This window comes from Arvicola amphibius, chromosome 17 (genome assembly GCF_903992535.2).
Source record: "Arvicola amphibius chromosome 17, mArvAmp1.2, whole genome shotgun sequence".
Taxonomy (NCBI): domain Eukaryota; kingdom Metazoa; phylum Chordata; class Mammalia; order Rodentia; family Cricetidae; genus Arvicola; species Arvicola amphibius.
In genome coordinates this window covers 3,455,458-3,472,778 of record NC_052063.2, presented here as the reverse complement: position 1 = coordinate 3,472,778, position 17,321 = coordinate 3,455,458, and the positions used below count along the sequence as shown (strand labels likewise).

General features: G+C 43.5%; 1 protein-coding gene across 2 annotated transcripts in view; it reads left to right on the top strand.

The window, feature by feature from the left end:
* Positions 1-11,666, top strand: part of Hcfc2 (host cell factor C2) — a 30,494-nt gene extending 18,828 nt beyond the window's left edge. For both annotated transcript variants that reach the window (XM_038314940.1, XM_038314938.1), the window contains 4 exons: positions 3,794-3,867; positions 5,844-5,978; positions 8,261-8,446; positions 8,939-11,666. In XM_038314940.1, the coding sequence (XP_038170868.1) occupies positions 3,794-3,867; positions 5,844-5,978; positions 8,261-8,446; positions 8,939-9,253 (710 nt within the window). In that variant the 3' untranslated portion in view covers positions 9,254-11,666. The remainder of the gene's footprint in view (positions 1-3,793; positions 3,868-5,843; positions 5,979-8,260; positions 8,447-8,938) is intronic.
* The last annotated feature ends 5,655 nt before the right edge of the window (positions 11,667-17,321 follow it).

Genomic DNA, 17,321 nt, shown 5'->3' with positions numbered 1-17,321 from the left:
GTATGAGGTTGTTTATTCATCTTGTTCCTGTTTCCACGATGCTGAAATCTGGGCTTGATGAAGAGTTGTCATTTAGTAATACTTGCGTTGCAGGTATCTGAATTACAGTAACTCAGTAGTGGGGACTGTTAATCACTTGCATTCATAAGACAGCTCATACTTTGTTTATTTTTTATTTGATTATTCTGTTGTATTTTGTTTTTTTATGTTTTTAATTTTCGTTTTTTAAACAGGATCTCACTCTGTAGCCCATACTAGCTGTCCTCATTATTGTAGCCTGGGCTGACCCAAAATTGTGGTCCTTCTGCCTCGGTCTATAAAGTGATGAGATCGTAGGCATGATCCACCATGCCTGGTTATATTCAGGTGCCACTGAGATACATATCAAATACTGCTTGTGATTTCAATATCTAAAATTATTTTATGAATTTTATTCTGGACTGGGTGGTGGTGATGCACACATTTAATCCCAGCACTCAGGGAAGCAGAGGCAGGTGAATCTCTGTGAGTTCAGGGCCAGCCAGGGCTACACAGAGAAACCCTGTCTCGAAAAAAAAAAAAACCAAATAAATAAAAATTATTCTGGTATATCCTTGGACTAGAAATGTAGCTTTTTAATTTTAAGATGTTGTGATAGCTATTCTAAATCTAATTGTTCAGAGATTCAGATATAACAGAATAAACATTTTTATTTCCATTTTGAACAGTAGATAAAAATACTACAAAAAGGTTATTTCCTATACTGTTCTCATTGCTCTGCTTACACAAAAGGAGCACTTTTATTTATTTTCCTTCCTTTTTGCTTGTTTGGCTTTTATTCTATTTTTTGTTTTGTTTATTTTTAGAGACAGGGTTTTTCCGTTTAGCCCTGGCTGTCCTGGAACCAGGTCTGTAGACCAGGCTGGCCTCAAACTCACAGGGATCTGCCTGATGCTGTCTCCCAAGTGCTGGGATTCAAGGCATATGCCACAGTCACCTGACTTTTACTTTTTCTTTTGAGATAGGCTCACTGTGTATCCCAGACTAACTTATCCCAGGCTATCTGGCCTCAAGCTCCTAGTGATTCTCCTGCTTCACCCTTGCATGTGCTGGGATATAGGTGTGTTCTACTACACATGGAAGGGTCACTTTCTTTCTTGATGTAAAAGTATTCTTTGGTATAGATCAACTTGGTCCTAAACTTATATAGTTTAAAATTTCTTATTTGTAATTTTCTGTCTTACATACAAAGAAGTTTATATGCTGGAAACAAACTCAAGCTTGAGATTTCCACATCCTCAGTAAAATGGTTCCTGAGCAGATAGTAAAGGGCAGTGCTGGGCGTCGTAGACACCCGTGTCAGTCTCGGTGACAGGGACATGACACTGTTTGCAGAGTGGGAGACCTGCCAGCGTGTTTTCAGGAGGAACGGAGTGGTATGATTAGATTTGCTCTCACTGAAAGAAACCTCTGACTGTACCAGAGGAAGAGATGCTTTAGGCAATAGCTGAAAGATTGGGTAGGGCTTCTTTTAGTCCTCTCAGATGGATGTACATAAAGACAGACAGTGGCAAGACAGAATAGAGAAAAACATTTAAGAGGCTCTTAGAAAAGTTTATTAATTAGACTTGACAGCTGTTGGTTATGAGAGCAAAAAGCAAATCAAATAAGATGTTTTAGTTGAACATCAGAATGAACACTGACCTCGTCAAAATGAAAATGGCAGGAGCAGGAATCCATCTATGAACTGAACTGAGGTCCTGGGTAGTTCAGTGTGTAGGTGTGGAGTCTTGGAGGCGGCTCTCAGCTGTACATACAAGTGTAGAGGCCATCTAAAATGTACGCTCCACAGGAGCAGAGGCTTTGTTGACATGTTCACTGCGGGATTCCCAACAGCCAGTGCTGTACCGGGTTATACGTGCTTGACTGCTGAGTGACTTGTGTTTGCAGCGCGGGTGCCTGCAGAGAAGGATGCTCAGTTTAGGAACACCATATAGAAGCATCACTGAAGGCCACCCAGCTGAAGACACCGAGAAAAGATAAATGTTGGGAAGGGGGTTGGTTTTGTTTAAGATGGGCATTATACTTTGTGACTCTTTGTATACATGTGTTTACTAGATGAAGTCTTCTTCCTTCACCATCACAGAAATAAGCACAGTGCCCTACAGGAAGTCTTGAGTATTGTGGGGTAAATGAATATTACTCATAGGCATCACTGCATATCTTCCACCATGGCAGAGAAGACAGAAAATGAGCAGGACCACACATGTATTTCAGTTTAGGATTTCAGGGTGCGCACACACACCCTGAAACTGAGTGACAAAGTCATTTGCTCCATAGCTTAGTAGTAAACAATGTCAGTTTAGAGTGGAGAAAAGCAGAGATGTCAGACGTCCATGACAGGTCCAGTGGCTAATCCATTTCAGTGCTGTGTGCAGAACTTGTGTGTGAGAGACTCTGAAAACTGAAAACCAAGAAGCACACAACAAGCCAGGCGGTGGTGGTGCACGCCTTTAATCCCAGCACTCAGGAGACAGAGGCAGGAGGATCTCTGAGTTCGAGGCCAGCCTGGTCTACAGAGTGAGTTCCAGGACAGTCAGAGAGATGCATAGAGAAATTCTGTCTTGATAAACCAAATACATACACAGACACAAAGTTTTTTTTTCTTTGACTTTTTTTTGGGGGGGGAAGATAAGATCTCACTATGTAGCCTGATGTAACTTGAGATCCTCCTGCCTCAGCCTTCTGAATACTGAGACTGTAGATGTGGATTGCTGCATCCAACTGTAGCTCTTATTAACCTCGGTTTAAACAAGGCTTTGTTGCCTCCCATGTTAGGAATTGAGCCCAGGGTCATCCTTGTGCTACACTGAGGTACATCCCTCATCCCAGTATATTCCTTGCTTCTTTAGATGTTAAATCAGCACACACTAAGGTGCAGCTTATCTCCTCTACTGTGAATAAATTCAACAAACTTTTTCCTTTAGGAAAGATTAGTCCAGGGGCTGGAGAGATGGCTCAGAGGTTAAGAGCACCAGATGCCCTTCCAGAGGTCCTGAGTTCAATTTCCAGCAACCATCTGTAGTGAGATCTGGTGTCCTCTTCCAACCTTCATGCACACAAGCAGGCAGAATACTGTACACATGACAGTAGATGAATCTTAAAGACTAGTGCAGGGTCAGCAGTCCTCCGAGCCCGGCCGACTGCTGACTTTGTCACTGCTTCTCGTGTCCCTGGACCTGGGCTTCATCCTTGGCAAACGTCCTCTTTCACATTAGCCGCCGTGAACCCTTATGAAAGGAACATTGTGATTAGTTTGATTGATTATTGATATCTCTGGCTGTATTTCCCAGGTTATTGTGTGCGTGTGTGTGTTTCTGTGAGAGAGTGATTGTGTACACGCGTGCATGTATCCACAGATGTGCATGTGTGTGCATGCAAAGGCTAGAGACACCTTGTGTTTCTCTCTCAGTCATTCTCCACCCTGTATTTTGAGATAGGGTCTCTAATTTGTACGTGAAGCTTGCTAATTTAGCTACGCTGGCTAACCAACAAGCCCCAGAGATCTGCCTCTCTCTGCCTCCCCAGCACTGGGATAATAGCATCACGCACAGGTTTTTACATGGGTTCCGGGATTGAACTCACTGAGCTATCTCCCAAGCTTCCCAGTTTTTGATTCTTCTAATCATGGTAAATATGCACACTATGGACTATATCGGAGTGTTTGGTGCACTAAATACCCTGTATGTTTACGAACTGTCTTTTAATATGTCTGAGTGATTATTTAATACTAAAGTGATGGTTTGGTTTTCAGTTGATGAAATATGTGCTCTGCCTGCAACTAAGATCAGCCGTGTAGAGGTGCATGCTGCAGCAGCGCCGTTTTCTGTAAGTATGGTCTGCTGGTGATGCCTGTCACAGGTGAGGATGTGTGTTTGAATACAGAGGCTCCCGGGTCTCGTGTAGTGAGGAATTGATGTAAATTCAGAAGTAGGGTGCTAAGAAGGAAATGTTCATAATATATTTAGTGAAAAAAAGATGGCTACAATAATAATGCCTATTTTGTCCCAGTTTGGATGTAAAAATTCGTTTAATACACATATTTCATACTGAGTATACCATCTCACACTGCACTCACAGTTGCTAGGTGACTATCTCTGGGGTGTGAGGCCACAGATAATTTTAATGAGGCCACAGATAATTTTAATATTCTTCCCCATGCTTTCTCTATTGTATGAATATACATACATACATGTGCATTAATGTAAGTTACATTAATGGTTAAAAGAATTTGTTAAGGGAACAGAAGTACTTGGATAACTACTTCATAGGAGACAACAGCACATTGCTATAATAGGTTGACATACATGTAGACTAACCCAAAATTCAGACATTGAGTTGTTTTATGGATGGTCATAATGGATCTGCATATTGCCAAACTTTAGTGCTTGGCTACATGTCTTGATACACTAGGATTGCCTTATTTAGATAAAAATGAGGATCATGCATCTTACTGTTTTTAGGGTTAATAAAACGGTCATTTCACTTTATTGCTGCAATTTTATTTGATTTCTTGCTTGTCTTTTAGAAACTTTTTTTTTGGTTTTTCGAGACAGGGTTTCTCTGTGGCTTTGGAGCCTGTCCTGGAACTAGCTCTTGTAGACCAGGCTGGTCTCGAACTCACAGAGATCCACCTGCCTCTGCCTCCCGAGTGCTGGGATTAAAGGCGTGCGCCACCACCGCCCGGCGTCTTTTAGAAACTTTAAGAATTTTCCATAATTTTTTTCTTTTCTTTCTTTCTTTCTTTTTTTTTTTTTGGATTTTGATCATGTGTTCATTGGTTTTCACCTTTCCAGAACATGAAGTCTGTGTTTGCAGACTCTTCTCAGGGAAGGGTTATTAAATGGGAAGATTTCCCTCTGAGTCTGTCCTGTGACATATCAGTCATAGTTGCGTTGTTCCTTCAGTCGCAGTCAGCAGGTGCTCCGAAATGGTCACTGAGGCCTTGTTACAGCGCAGCGGAGGGAGCCGAGCTCAGAGCTGCTCCCAGCCCGAGTCACAGGAAACGTCAGCGTGTGCGTGCACGCTGCCGTTGTGCACTTAAGTCAGAAATAAACACCGAAGTGCACTTTGGTTTTGAGCTTCTGGGAACAATGTCCCATTTAAAAGAAGATGGTTTTAAAAGGTTAGTTCCAGGGGTAAGGATAATGCACCACCAAAGGTAGCTGAAGTTGGAGAAGGTCTGTTTCTGAAGCAGAGAGAGGCGTGCAGCAGCTTACTCTACTCTTTTAGTACATAGCAAAACATACTCACGTCACGTTTTAGTTTTGAACCTTTTAGGTTTGGAGAAGCACAGATATTTCACATACAAAGATCACTGGATCTCTGCTTGTTGGTTTTGAACCTAGAAAAAAAAGCCAACTTGGAATGGAGCTTCCTACCTGTTTCTGTTGGAGCAGATAGTAGCATTCTCTGAAGGGATTATGCTTTCTGAGGGTCTCTGAAATGACAGCTGGCATTTTAACCTGCCACTGACCGGGAAACAAGCTAACTGCAGCCAGGTTAATAGTAGCGGGCTCCTGCGGAGAGTCCCTGTTACTCCGTGGTGAACTGCAGCCAGGTTAATAGTAGCGGGCTCCTGCGGAGAGTCCCTGTTACCCCGTGGTGAACTGGCATCCCCATCCCATTTTTAGTTGGCCCAGTCTGTTGAGACGGTGTTCATTCTGAGCTAATGTTCATCATGAGCTGGTAATGTGTGCTCTTCACCCGTGAACGCTCTTGTAGATCACCATGTGAGATTACACAAGTCTTGACATTTCTGTACTCAATAAGGTCTTCATAAATTTTCCTTTCTCTAAAATTAGAAAGAGACACCTTCAAATCCAGTGGCCATTTTGAAAACAGAACATCAATGGTGTGATGTGGGAATTTTTAAAAACAACACCGCTTTGGTGAGCCAGTTTTACTTGCTACCAAAAGGAAAACAAAGTATGTCAAAGGTAACTGTTGGTGTTTTTTTTTACATTTTGAGGGCTGAGGATATAACTGGCAGGATGCATGTCTAGCATGTGTTTAAGTTTGGCTACAATTCCTAACACTTCAAAAAGCAAGCTAAATATACAGAAAGTGAATTATGAACCTTGAGAATGAGATTATTTTTAATAACCCTGATTCAGGTCATTTGAGGGAAGGAAATTGAGATCTTTCCAAGGTGTATTATTGAGAGCTCTGTATATATAATCATCTTTTGTAAATATGACATCATCATTTCATTTAAAAAAATACTTTGCCAGGTGGTGGTGGCACACACCTTTAATCCCAGCACTCAGGAAGCAGAGACAACCTGGTTCACAAAGTGAGTTTCAGAACAGCCAAGGATACAAAGAGAGACCGTTTTAGAAAAAGCAAAAGACAAACAACCACAACAAGAAAACCTGCTTCAAGCTGGGCATGATAGCACACATGCTCAGTAGGCAGAGGCAGCAGATCTCTGTGAGTTTGAAACCAGCTGAGTCTACATAGTTCCAGGACAGCCAGGGTTACATAGGGAAAGTCTGTCTCAAAAAAAAAAAGCTGTACCCAATTGATAAGGGGTACCCCAACCACCCTATATATCACATTCTCTCTCTCTCTCTCTCTCTTTCTCTCTCTCTCTCTCTCTGTCTCACACACACACACACACACACACACACACACACATCACACACATAAAATCACATTATCATGTACATATACATATCATTTATCAGTTTAGTTTCTCTAGCAAAGCTTTTGGCATTCTTCCCTCTTTTTCACACTGAATATTTTTAATCATTTTATTTTATTATTGTTATTATTTAGTTTTTGGGACAGGGTTTTCCTGTATAGCTTTGGCTGTCCTAGAACTGGCTCTGTAAACCTGGCTGGCTGGCCTCAAACTCACAGAGGTCTGCCTGCCTGTGGCTCCAAAGTGTCACCTGGCGAATATTTTCAGTTCTTGATTTTAAAAAAGTCTAGTAAACCAGTAAACCATCATTACTTTTTTTTTTTTTTTTTTTTTTTTGGTTTTTCAAGACAGGGTTTCCCTGTAGTTTCTAGAGCCTGTCCTGGAACTAGCCCTTGTAGACCAGGCTGGCCTTGAACTCAGAGATCCGCCTGCCTCTGCCTCCCGAGTGCTGGGATTAAAGGCGTGCGCCACCACCGCCCGGCCCATCATTACTTTTATGGCTACTGAAATCCCTGGCTGGAGATGAATCTGTGTCCATATAAGGTTATATCCATCATAAAGCATGCTAGCTACCTAATTTTTCTTTAAGAACAAAAGAGCAGCCGGGCGGCGGTGGCGCACGCCTTTAATCCCAGCACTCGGGAGGCAGAGGCAGGCGGATCTCTGTGAGTTCGAGGCCAGCCTGGTCTACAAGGGCTAGTTCCAGGACAGGCTCCAAAGCTACAGAGAAACCCTGTCTCGAAAAACCAAAAAAAAAAAAAAAAAAAAAAAAGAACAAAAGAGCAAAATCTGCAGCTAGTAAACTTGAGTTTGAGTTTCTAGTTCCAGTATTCCTCAGTGTGAACAGAAGCAAGTCAGTTGTCTGACCTCTCTGAGGCCTGGTATCTTCCTGTACAGTAGAGATGAGCAGGCTTGAGACGGGATGCTCTACTGCCACTCTGGTACCACTGTGTGCTGAAGTTAGGGAGAGCAGATGCCAGATGTTTGAAAGGTACAGATGTTAGGGTATTGCCACCCAGGAGCATAGCATTATTTAACATCTGTTCAGTGTCCTGAACTCACAGAGATCCGCCTGCCTCTGCTTCCCAAGTGCTGGGATTAAAGGCGTGCGCCACCACCGCCCGCCCTTAGTCACTCCTTCTCTGCAGGCTTGCTTCCCTGTCTCTAAAGGCATTGCTCCTAGGAAGACGATTGCGTGACAGACAGCAGGTCTGAACTTCTTCTCCAAGTCAAGTTCACATGGGGATGGGGATTTGTTTTGTTTGTTGTGGTATCACTTCTGGTTTTTTGTTTTAGTTTTCCCTGCCTCTCCTGTAAAGAATTCCCTTGCCTTTCCCCTTATAGTCCGGGGCTCAGATCATCTTCCCATTGGATAGGAATCTGATTCAGGAAGGACCTTAATGGGTTCTGTAGTGGAGTTTTACCCTTGGAGTAAGAGAGGGAAATACATGATGGAATTGGACCCCTCAAATACAGCTCTTTCTTCAAAAGTTTTGTTGTTTAATAACAAGTAATTATAACTTTGTAATAATAAATGTACCTTCTTTTCTGACTTGTGTATCCCTTACATTTTAGGTAGGAAATGCAGACGTGCCTGACTACAGTTTACTAAAGAAACAGGATCTTGTTCCTGGAACAGTTTATAAATTCAGGGTTGCTGCAATCAATGGTTGTGGAATAGGCCCTTTCAGCAAAATCAGTGAATTTAAAACGTGTATCCCTGGTTTTCCTGGAGCTCCTTCTACAGTCCGAATTTCCAAGGTAATCTGTCAGATCCAGTGAGACTTGTCAGTGGTGCAAATGATTTGAAACTCCTGTGTTTACAAATTTTTACTAGCACTTGTGGAAGATACCTCAGAGAGGTGGGTTAAATGTGTAAATATATGTTTTGGGAGCCATGCATGGTATTTTTCAACTCCAAATTACAAGCAAGTAGAGTTTCAGCATGAAGCCACAGGGCTGGAGATCAGTTTGTATTGTCTTGTTTCCATCAGGCAGAGCTCATGGAGAGTTTGAAGTTTTAGAACATACAAAGTTGATTGTATTTTATAAGTATCTCTTGCTCTTTGTTAAGGAAGAAAACCCCTTCTGGGGGACACAATAGACAGTGTGGACACTTCAGTCTCACTTCGTGAAGTGTGTAAACTGTACAGTAAAGTTGCAGTCAGCGGTTGCGATACCCAGTGCAGTGACAGAGGGCAGGCTCTGTTCCAAGACAGGATAAGTGATACAGAGTCACCTGTTCTTCTCCAGAATGTCGAAGGGATCCACCTTTCCTGGGAGCCTCCAACTTCACCTTCTGGAAACATTTTGGAATACTCAGCCTACTTGGCTATCCGCACAGCACAGGTGCAGGATAATCCAGGCCAGCTTGTGTTCATGAGGATCTACTGTGGCCTGAAAACCTCATGTGTCGTGACTTCTGGGCAGCTTGCGAATGCACACATTGACTACACATCTAGACCTGCTATTGTGTTCCGGATATCGGCCAAGAATGAAAAGGGCTACGGACCAGCCACACAAGTTCGGTGGCTTCAAGGTAACAACAAGAAGGCTCCTTTGAGTTGAGTTGTTTTTTTATTAATGCTGTTGTGATGGTTATTTATTAGTAACTGGTTATGAAGATGTGTTCTTTGAGAGTATTCTCTGACTGTATTTCTAGCAGTTATGAATTTGAGTTTGTAAGTTGTTCTTCAAATGTATTTGTTCACTTCTAGATCCCAATAAAAATAGAAAGAAGCAAAGACTGAAAATTAGTATATGGATTCTTCCTTACCCACATAGCTACTCATAAAGAAAAAATAGCAAAGATAAAAGCTGTAAGGTGCATTGCCCCTTGTCTTTTATGAAGGCTCTGTAACTCAGTCAACCCTGCAGCTTCTGAGGTGAGTCTAGGAAGTGGCTGTTATAGGCCTTGCTGTGGCGAAGGTGGGCCCCATGGTCAGTGCCCTCCAGCTCTGCCCAGGAGCAGGTGCTTTTCCACCAGCTGCTGCCCAGTGCACAGGTTTTATGCACTGACCTCAGTAGCCACTTTATTCCCTTATTATAGTTCTCACAAGCTTAAGAAATTAAAAGGAAAAGACAAGTTCAGGAACTCTGTTTTTATTTCCTGAGAACCATAGCACGCTATGAAAATGATAGTGGCTAGTCTTCTATATAGGACCACTATATCTGAATATATCTTCAGCTAAAGCACTCAATCTGTCTGGCCCTTAATGTCTTCACTAGCAGGTGAGGGGCTCAGAAGAGTTTCTGTGAAGGTCCCTTTCAGCGCTAAACTTGTTTCCCCTAGACGCTGGGTGCAGCCCGCACACAGTGCTTGTCAGCAGTCTTCCTGGCTGTCTGTCTGTGCTGTCCTCACGTCATTAGAAAGCAGAGCGAGTCCTTTCTTGAAGAAGTAAGCACCTTAATAGGACACAAATTTTTAAATAGTGTTTTAAACATTTGTAAGATTTTTGTAAATGCTCTAGATGTTTTATTTTTGCATTATTTTTACCTCAAAATTGTTTACGCTTTTTTATACCAGAAATAAAAGCATTAGACAGCCAGTCCAGGCTGCTGACCACCGAGAGATGCAGATAACCCTGTGACCATTGGCTGCAGGTGACTTACTTTACACCTTCTCGAGTCTCAGTTTGACCGCATAGTCAGTTTGGAAATGAGTATGTGTAGAGCAGTAACTGCAGAAGCTGTTTCAGGCTGAGAGCTGCCGTAACTGTAGGAGCGCAGGTCTAGGTAACTTGTTTTGCCACACAATCTCAGTGCCAGTCTAGAGTGGCTGAGCAGCTGTGCCCTCCAACTTCACATATGATATGCCCAGTGAAGATGAATCTAATTGTGAAGAATTGATATATATGCCAGTTACTAACTTAAAGTGTATAGAATATTTTAATATATAATTTTGTAAAGACTGGGATTTTTATACTACAGTATTTGTAATTAATGCGTCTCACTAATTAAATTTCTCTTGAAGAAAATATGCAAATTGTTAGACACACGAGTGGTCTCTGAGTTCTGGCGATAAAGACAAATGCACTACTCTGGTGTTCGTAGGAGACCTTTCTGGGGCACATGCATCCTTAGTCATTAGATGGGTACTTTCCAAGCAGTGTTTCCAAGGAGCGCCTCTGGTTGGTCATCTAGCCGCTCCCGTGGGGAGGGCTTCACTCCACCTTCATTTCATGTGTGTGCTGTGCTTTGGGCAGTGCTTGCTTTTTGCACTAGTAGACTTTGAACTTACCTCATTGTTATGTTTATAGTCTTTGTGTAGCTTCCATGTGTTTGATAAAAGCTGAACATGTCTTAACCAAAGTTACATGGTATGTATGCAGATTTGCACATAGGGAGTGGCAGGCTTTGTTGTACGCGTGTGCTCAGCTTAGAATAGCCAGTTACAGGAAGTGTATGCTTCAAGCCCAGTTACTTTACTAGAAAATCTTGTCTTTCAATCTCTATTCTCTGCATTAACAGTTTACATCTTGAAACATTTATCTTATTGTTGAGGAATAAAACTGATGTAAAGCAGACTAGAATGTTGGTTTTGTGTGTGCACTTTTTAAAAAATCTATTTAGTATGTGACATAGTTTATTTTGCTTAAAGAAATCTTCTATTCTAGACCAGGAGACAAATAGGAGCCCATGGTTCTAACATACAGTTTGCTTCTTTGACAAAAGAGCGGCCTTTATATACCAAGCGATTTGTTAAAATAATAAATCTTTTTTCCTTGAGAATTGCCCTTTTTGTATCTTTTTCTGTATTGGCCTACTTCCTTCAGCCTAAGTCATTTTTGTTTGTGTGACGGGACTGGTGACTGAAGTGCCCCAGCAGGTGTGTGTGGCTCTGGTGTTAGCGGTCATACCGGCGCAGGCACGGAGCTCACGAGCACACGCACACGGTGAGCTGTGGTCTGCATCATGCAGACTTCGTTTTCTTTTCCCACCATCTCCTCCTCCTTCCTCTTTTTTTCCCCTTAGTGCTGGGGATTGAACTTGGGGCCCAGACAACTAGGCTGGTGCTCTACAACCAAGCTTATTAAGAGGATCTACATTAAGTTAAATTTCTTTCTTTCCTCTGCGAGTTGCATAACAGTCTGTGTCACAAGCCTCTTTTCTGTGTTCCGGACTTTGGCTCACATATGAAGTAAAAATACTGCATGCTCTTAGAATTATGTTTTCTAAAATACTGTATTGACTTTATTTTAGCTTAGCAAATTATTTTGGCAATTTAACTAGAAATAAGTTATATATAAACTCAATCTGAATTTAAAGATTAAAATAATCTAATTGCATGTATGAGGCACTTTTGCCCTGTAATCCAATTACATGTATAATCATCTGTAGAGAAGTAAAACTGTTGATCAGTTATTTCAAAGACTTGTAGACTAGCAAAGGTGGGTTCTGCTTGAGCGTGTGCTGTAACAGGACTTTTACTTTAAAGTGATCGCACTTGCAACATGAAGACCGTTTGCTCCATTCTGTCGGGAGTGAGTGGTCAGTGTTTGGAGCTCCTGTAGTCATCTACTCCCCATGCAGAGACTGCAAGGGCTTGGCTTTGCCGTCTGAGGTGGGACTGTTATTTCCTAGGACTGATTATAGGCAGTTCTCTGTATTGTGTACCAATGATATGGAAAATAAATGCCCCTTTTCTATAAACAATTAGAAATGTTATTATTTCTTTTGAATGATGCAGAGAGTAGTGGTGGCAGAGCCAGTCTGTGGGATGCTGACGTATCTTCACTTGAACACAAAGGTAGTCTCAACTGAAGATGGCCGGTCTAGACACTGAAGTTAGATAGTGCTCAGGAGTCATTTTCTCCAAGATTGGATCCCCACTTGTGCACCGCCGCCCCCCCCCCCCCCCGTGTTACAGTTGTGCTGGCCTGTGTGCAGGTGAACAGACAGATGCTCCAAGAACAGTCTAGACTTGTCTCACCTCTGGTTCACAGCAGCCAGGCTCTACCCTGCTACTCCATTGAGATGGCTCTAACAAGAATCAGGCACAATGCTGCATTTTCCGGATCTAGGAGGCTCGCTCCTTGCACCACATCTTGGCACACAGCCCCTCGGGATTTTCAGTTCCCCATGCCTGTGGCGGCTCATCTGTCGCTCTTACTCTGTGTCCTGTCTGTAGTCCACACTCCCACTCCTGCCATTTCTATGACCTTGACTAGCCTGACCACGCGTTCCCTGGCCTCCTCCACCTTCAGGGAGCTCCAGCTGTTGCACTAAGGCTTCTTTCTTCACAGTCTCAAAAATGTTGTCCCTTAGTTGTTAGCATTGTCCCTTTCTGGACTCTAATGACGGGTGTTTGCACAGAGACTGGGTTTTCATGCTCTTCCATCCTGGGCCGTTAATAGCACGTAAATAACTGAACAGGCGAGTGAAGACATTCGCCACCCTTGGAGTCTTCCGTTCCCCAGTCTCAAGCCATGATCGGAACGAGTGGTTCAGGGAGAGTGGTTGTAGTGTATTTATGATACTGGGGAAATGGACATTTCAGCTTTGTCTTGCCTTCCCCTGCACTGGGTTCCTAACTAAGGAAACTACAAGATAAATAACGGGTTTAGGAGGGAGGTGCTAGATCTCAAAGAGGAGGGTCTAATCTTAAATTGTTTGAGGATGTAATGAGATTGGTGGGCATAGAGAAGATCAAAATGATCTAGAAATCTGTTAGACCTAAAAATCTCTTGGTTTTTGTCATCTTTTTGTATATTTTTTTGTTTTGAGACAGGGTCTCACTGTGTAGCCCTGGCTGTCCTCGAACTTCCAGAAATCTTCCTGCCTCTGCCTCCTGAGTGCTGAGATTGAAGATGTGCGCTACCACACGGGGCAGAAATTAGTCATTTATTCTGACACCAGACAGCTAGGTAGTAAGCACAGAGAGCGGCTGGCTCAGAACTGCACTCCTGCTGCTCTGGGGCGGGCGGGCGGGCCAGTGTGGTCTTGTAAGCTTGCGGGCATGCTGCTGCTGCGTTTCATTCTATGGCCTAGGCTGACTTGGAACTCCCGGCAGTCCCCTGCCTCTGCCTCTCAAGTGCTGGCTTACAGGCCTGAGTCACCGCACTTAGTTTAAGGTTCTTACTCACAGGGAAGCAAGATGCCCTTGGCTTCCTTCCTTCAGGTCTAGTTAGAATTACAAGTCTCTGTCCTTGTGTATTTCTCTAACTACAATGTGTTACTCTGATCATGCATGGAAAGACAGACTGTAACGTCCTGGGAGAAATAAAAACAGGTCTGTACACGGAATGAAAGCTGTGAAATCTCAGGACAGTTAACCTCCTGGTTCCAAACGGCTCTTCACCTCCCCATCCGTGTGCTGCTTCTGTCCTTGGCAGAACTAAAATTTAAGAGAAAGAAAATGTATACTTGGGAGGTCTCCTGATCCTACCAGGTTGATCTACTAAAACAAAGCGTGGCGGGTGCTTGGCAGAGTTTGGAAGCTCCCAGTGTTTGATGCATCCCAATTGTCCATTCCAGTTCAGTGTGACGAGATTCTGGGTTGTGCAGCCAGCTAGGTGTATGTGTACACGTGTGTTGTTGATGGAATAGCCACAGCAGCTCTTGCAACTTGCTGATGAGTTAGCTGCTGGTGTTAGGAATAGAGCTGAGTCTTGCTGCCATGACTAGTCTGCCCTGAACCACTCCATAAACCAAACAGAGAAAAACAGCTGATGGGTTCAGTACTTCAAGAGCTCTTTTGTTTTTCAGATTTCTGAATTGAAGACCAGAATTTTTTTTTTAAATATTTATTTACTTATTATTGTGTATACAGTGTTCTGCCTACATGTATGCCTGCAAGCCAGAAGAGGGCACCAGATTTCATTGCAGATGGTTGTGAGCCACCATGTGGTTGCTGGGAATTGAACTCAAGACCTCTGGAAAAGCAAGCAGTGCTCTTAACCACTGAGCCATCTCTCCAGCTCGAAGACCAGAATTTTTAGTGAATTCCCTGAACTAGGAGAAATTGTACCTTAACTGCTGCAAGCCCATAAAATGGCACAGATGGGGTGATGTTGGCAGACAGTCTCTAGAAATAGGTGATGTTGACATTTTTTGCACACACAGAAGGAAGCTGTCCTTGATGAAGATAAGGAGGCAGTTGAGAATGGCTCTGTGTTGCCCAGGTTGTAGAAACACTTAGCCCACAAGTGCACAATCAGGAGAAGTGCCTAGGCAACAGCATTCAGTAAGGAGTTGTACCCTTTACCTTGCCAGAACCCCAGGCTAGCTCAGACCTTGTGTAGTCCAGGCTGACCCTGAACTTGCAGCCCCACTACGCAGGGTTCATTATCTGCTTTACAGAAAGAATTATACACAGTGAGAAAAATTCTCATGCAGAGATGAGGTGGTGGCTGTGGGCTGGTATGGAAGGGCAGGGTTGTAGTACTGTAAACTCACTGGCTCTTTGCCTGCTTCCATGAAGAATTGTCCACACTTGGTTGTCTTGTATGTTACGGTCTTGCCCCTTTATTGTTGGCTGCCTCTCATTTGCACAGCGGTGACTGAAGTAGCTGTGCCGTGTTTGGTGGAGTATTGTCACACAGTGCATGCCAACTGTAAACCGTCTGGGTGAAGAAGTAAAACGACGAGACTCAGGCTTCATTTAGGAAGCAGAGCGCTCCTAACGGTAGAAATCCCTCTGCCCCGTTCCCTCTCTTCATACACACCATACAGTGTAAATGCTCTGGATTTGTTTCTACTAATTATTTCTGTGCTTTTACTTGTAGCTCTCTCATACATGTGTATGTTCTAAATAAAATGTTTAGATTTACCTGGTTTTGGACTTGTTTTTAAAAGTAATCATGATGTATGTATTCTCCTGTGACGTACTTTTCTGGTATTTTTTAAAAAATTTACATCCATGTTTATGCACATGCCTGTATTTCATGTTTCGTTGCTATATAATATTCCATTGTATTACTGCCCTACAGTTTTATCTGCTCTTCTGTTTACCAGGGTTGGGTTTATTGCTTTCAGTTTTCTCTGTTGAAGACAATGCTGCTGTGGACATTCTGCCCATTTGCAATGTAAACTCTGTGCTCCTTGCCGTATTCAGTGTTGAGAACATAACTGACACAGGACAGGTGACTCAATAAATAAATGTTTGAGGAACGTGATGCTTCTCGTACCCATCTCCTTGCACGTCCAGTTCTTCTCGGACAGCTGTTCTCATGACACCACAGTGTAAGTATTGTCCTGGTGTGTGGCCGGGCCCGCATGTGCATGCTTTGAGTCTTTAAGTCTCCACTTTGGTTTCACACGTGGGAAGTACGCAGCGTGTGCTGTAGCTCTGAGCGCCTCAGTTTTTAAGAATGTAAGAGGTTCAGAGATGATCGATTTGCATGCCGCAGCTTGCAGAAGTCACTACTAAGCTGGGCTCCCAGTGTTGTCACTGGCAACACGGCCTGAGGTCCTGGACACCTTGGCAACCCTTGTTCTTGGCTGTGTAGTATCGGCCAGCTGGATGCCTATTATACAGTATCTCATGGTGGGTTTAACTGGCATTCCTCCATTACTGATGGGTTCATTTTCCCATATGTGGTCCTCTTCTGTGAACAGTGATTAGTGTCTTTTGATCACGTTTGATAAGTTGTCTTTCATTGATGCCTATGGTTTCTATGTATGTTCTGGATGTCAGTACTTTGCCTATGGTTCACACATTTCCTACCAAGTCCGTGCATTGTCTTCTGTAGTTGTGTTGAGTATGCTAATCAACTTGGAGAAAACTCCCATCTTTTCCTTGTGCCTTCCCGGTCAGAAGCACTATATGTCTTTCCAGTGATTATGCCTTCTGTTTGTTTGTTTCGAGACAGGAGTTTCTGTGTGTTCCTGGCTGTCCTGGAACTCACTCTGTAGACCAGGCTAGCCTTGAGCTCAGAGATCCGCCTGCCTCTGCCTCCCGAGTGCTGGGATTAAAGGCATGCGCCACCACTGCCCAGTCTAAATTCTTGATTTAGTGCAGGAATTACAAGGCCTGTGGCGTTGACACCCAGCACTACAGGGTGTTTAAAGTCTACACAGAAGTCGGGAAACACAGACCTGTACAGCAGCACTTGCAGTTCTGGGGAATCCACTTACAGATGAGAAAACGTAAGAGTAACGGGGCCGCTCACTGGCCTGGGAGCTTGTCTTCACTGCCCTAGTGCTGGAACCAGGCACGCACTACCTCTCCAGCTTTACAGGACTCTTGTGAACTGAACATGCATGATTGGCGAGCATGGGATCAATTAACCATCTCCCCAGCCCCAAGGAAGGAGTTTCCAAGTTATTTTCGCCAGAGTAAGAAGCAGAACTGGCATTTCATCAACCTTGCATGCTCTCATTTGCTGATTGCTTTCCAGAGTATTTGTGTTTTAAATTGGGGGAGTGGGGATGTGTAAAGTGCAGAGCCTGGCGGGGAACTGAGTTGTCTCATCTCCTAGATCTAGAGTTACAGATGCTTGTGAGCTGCCCGGTGTGTGTGTGTGTGTGTGGGTGGGCGCGCGTGTGCTGGGAACCAAACTTGAGTCCTCTGCAAGAATACTGAGTAGTCCTAACCACTGAGCACTCTCTCTAGCCCCTGGTGTTTTTATTGTTGCCAGCCTCACAAGTGTGGGGCCTTTTGGCAGTGTGCCACCAATCTCACCTGGTTTCCTAA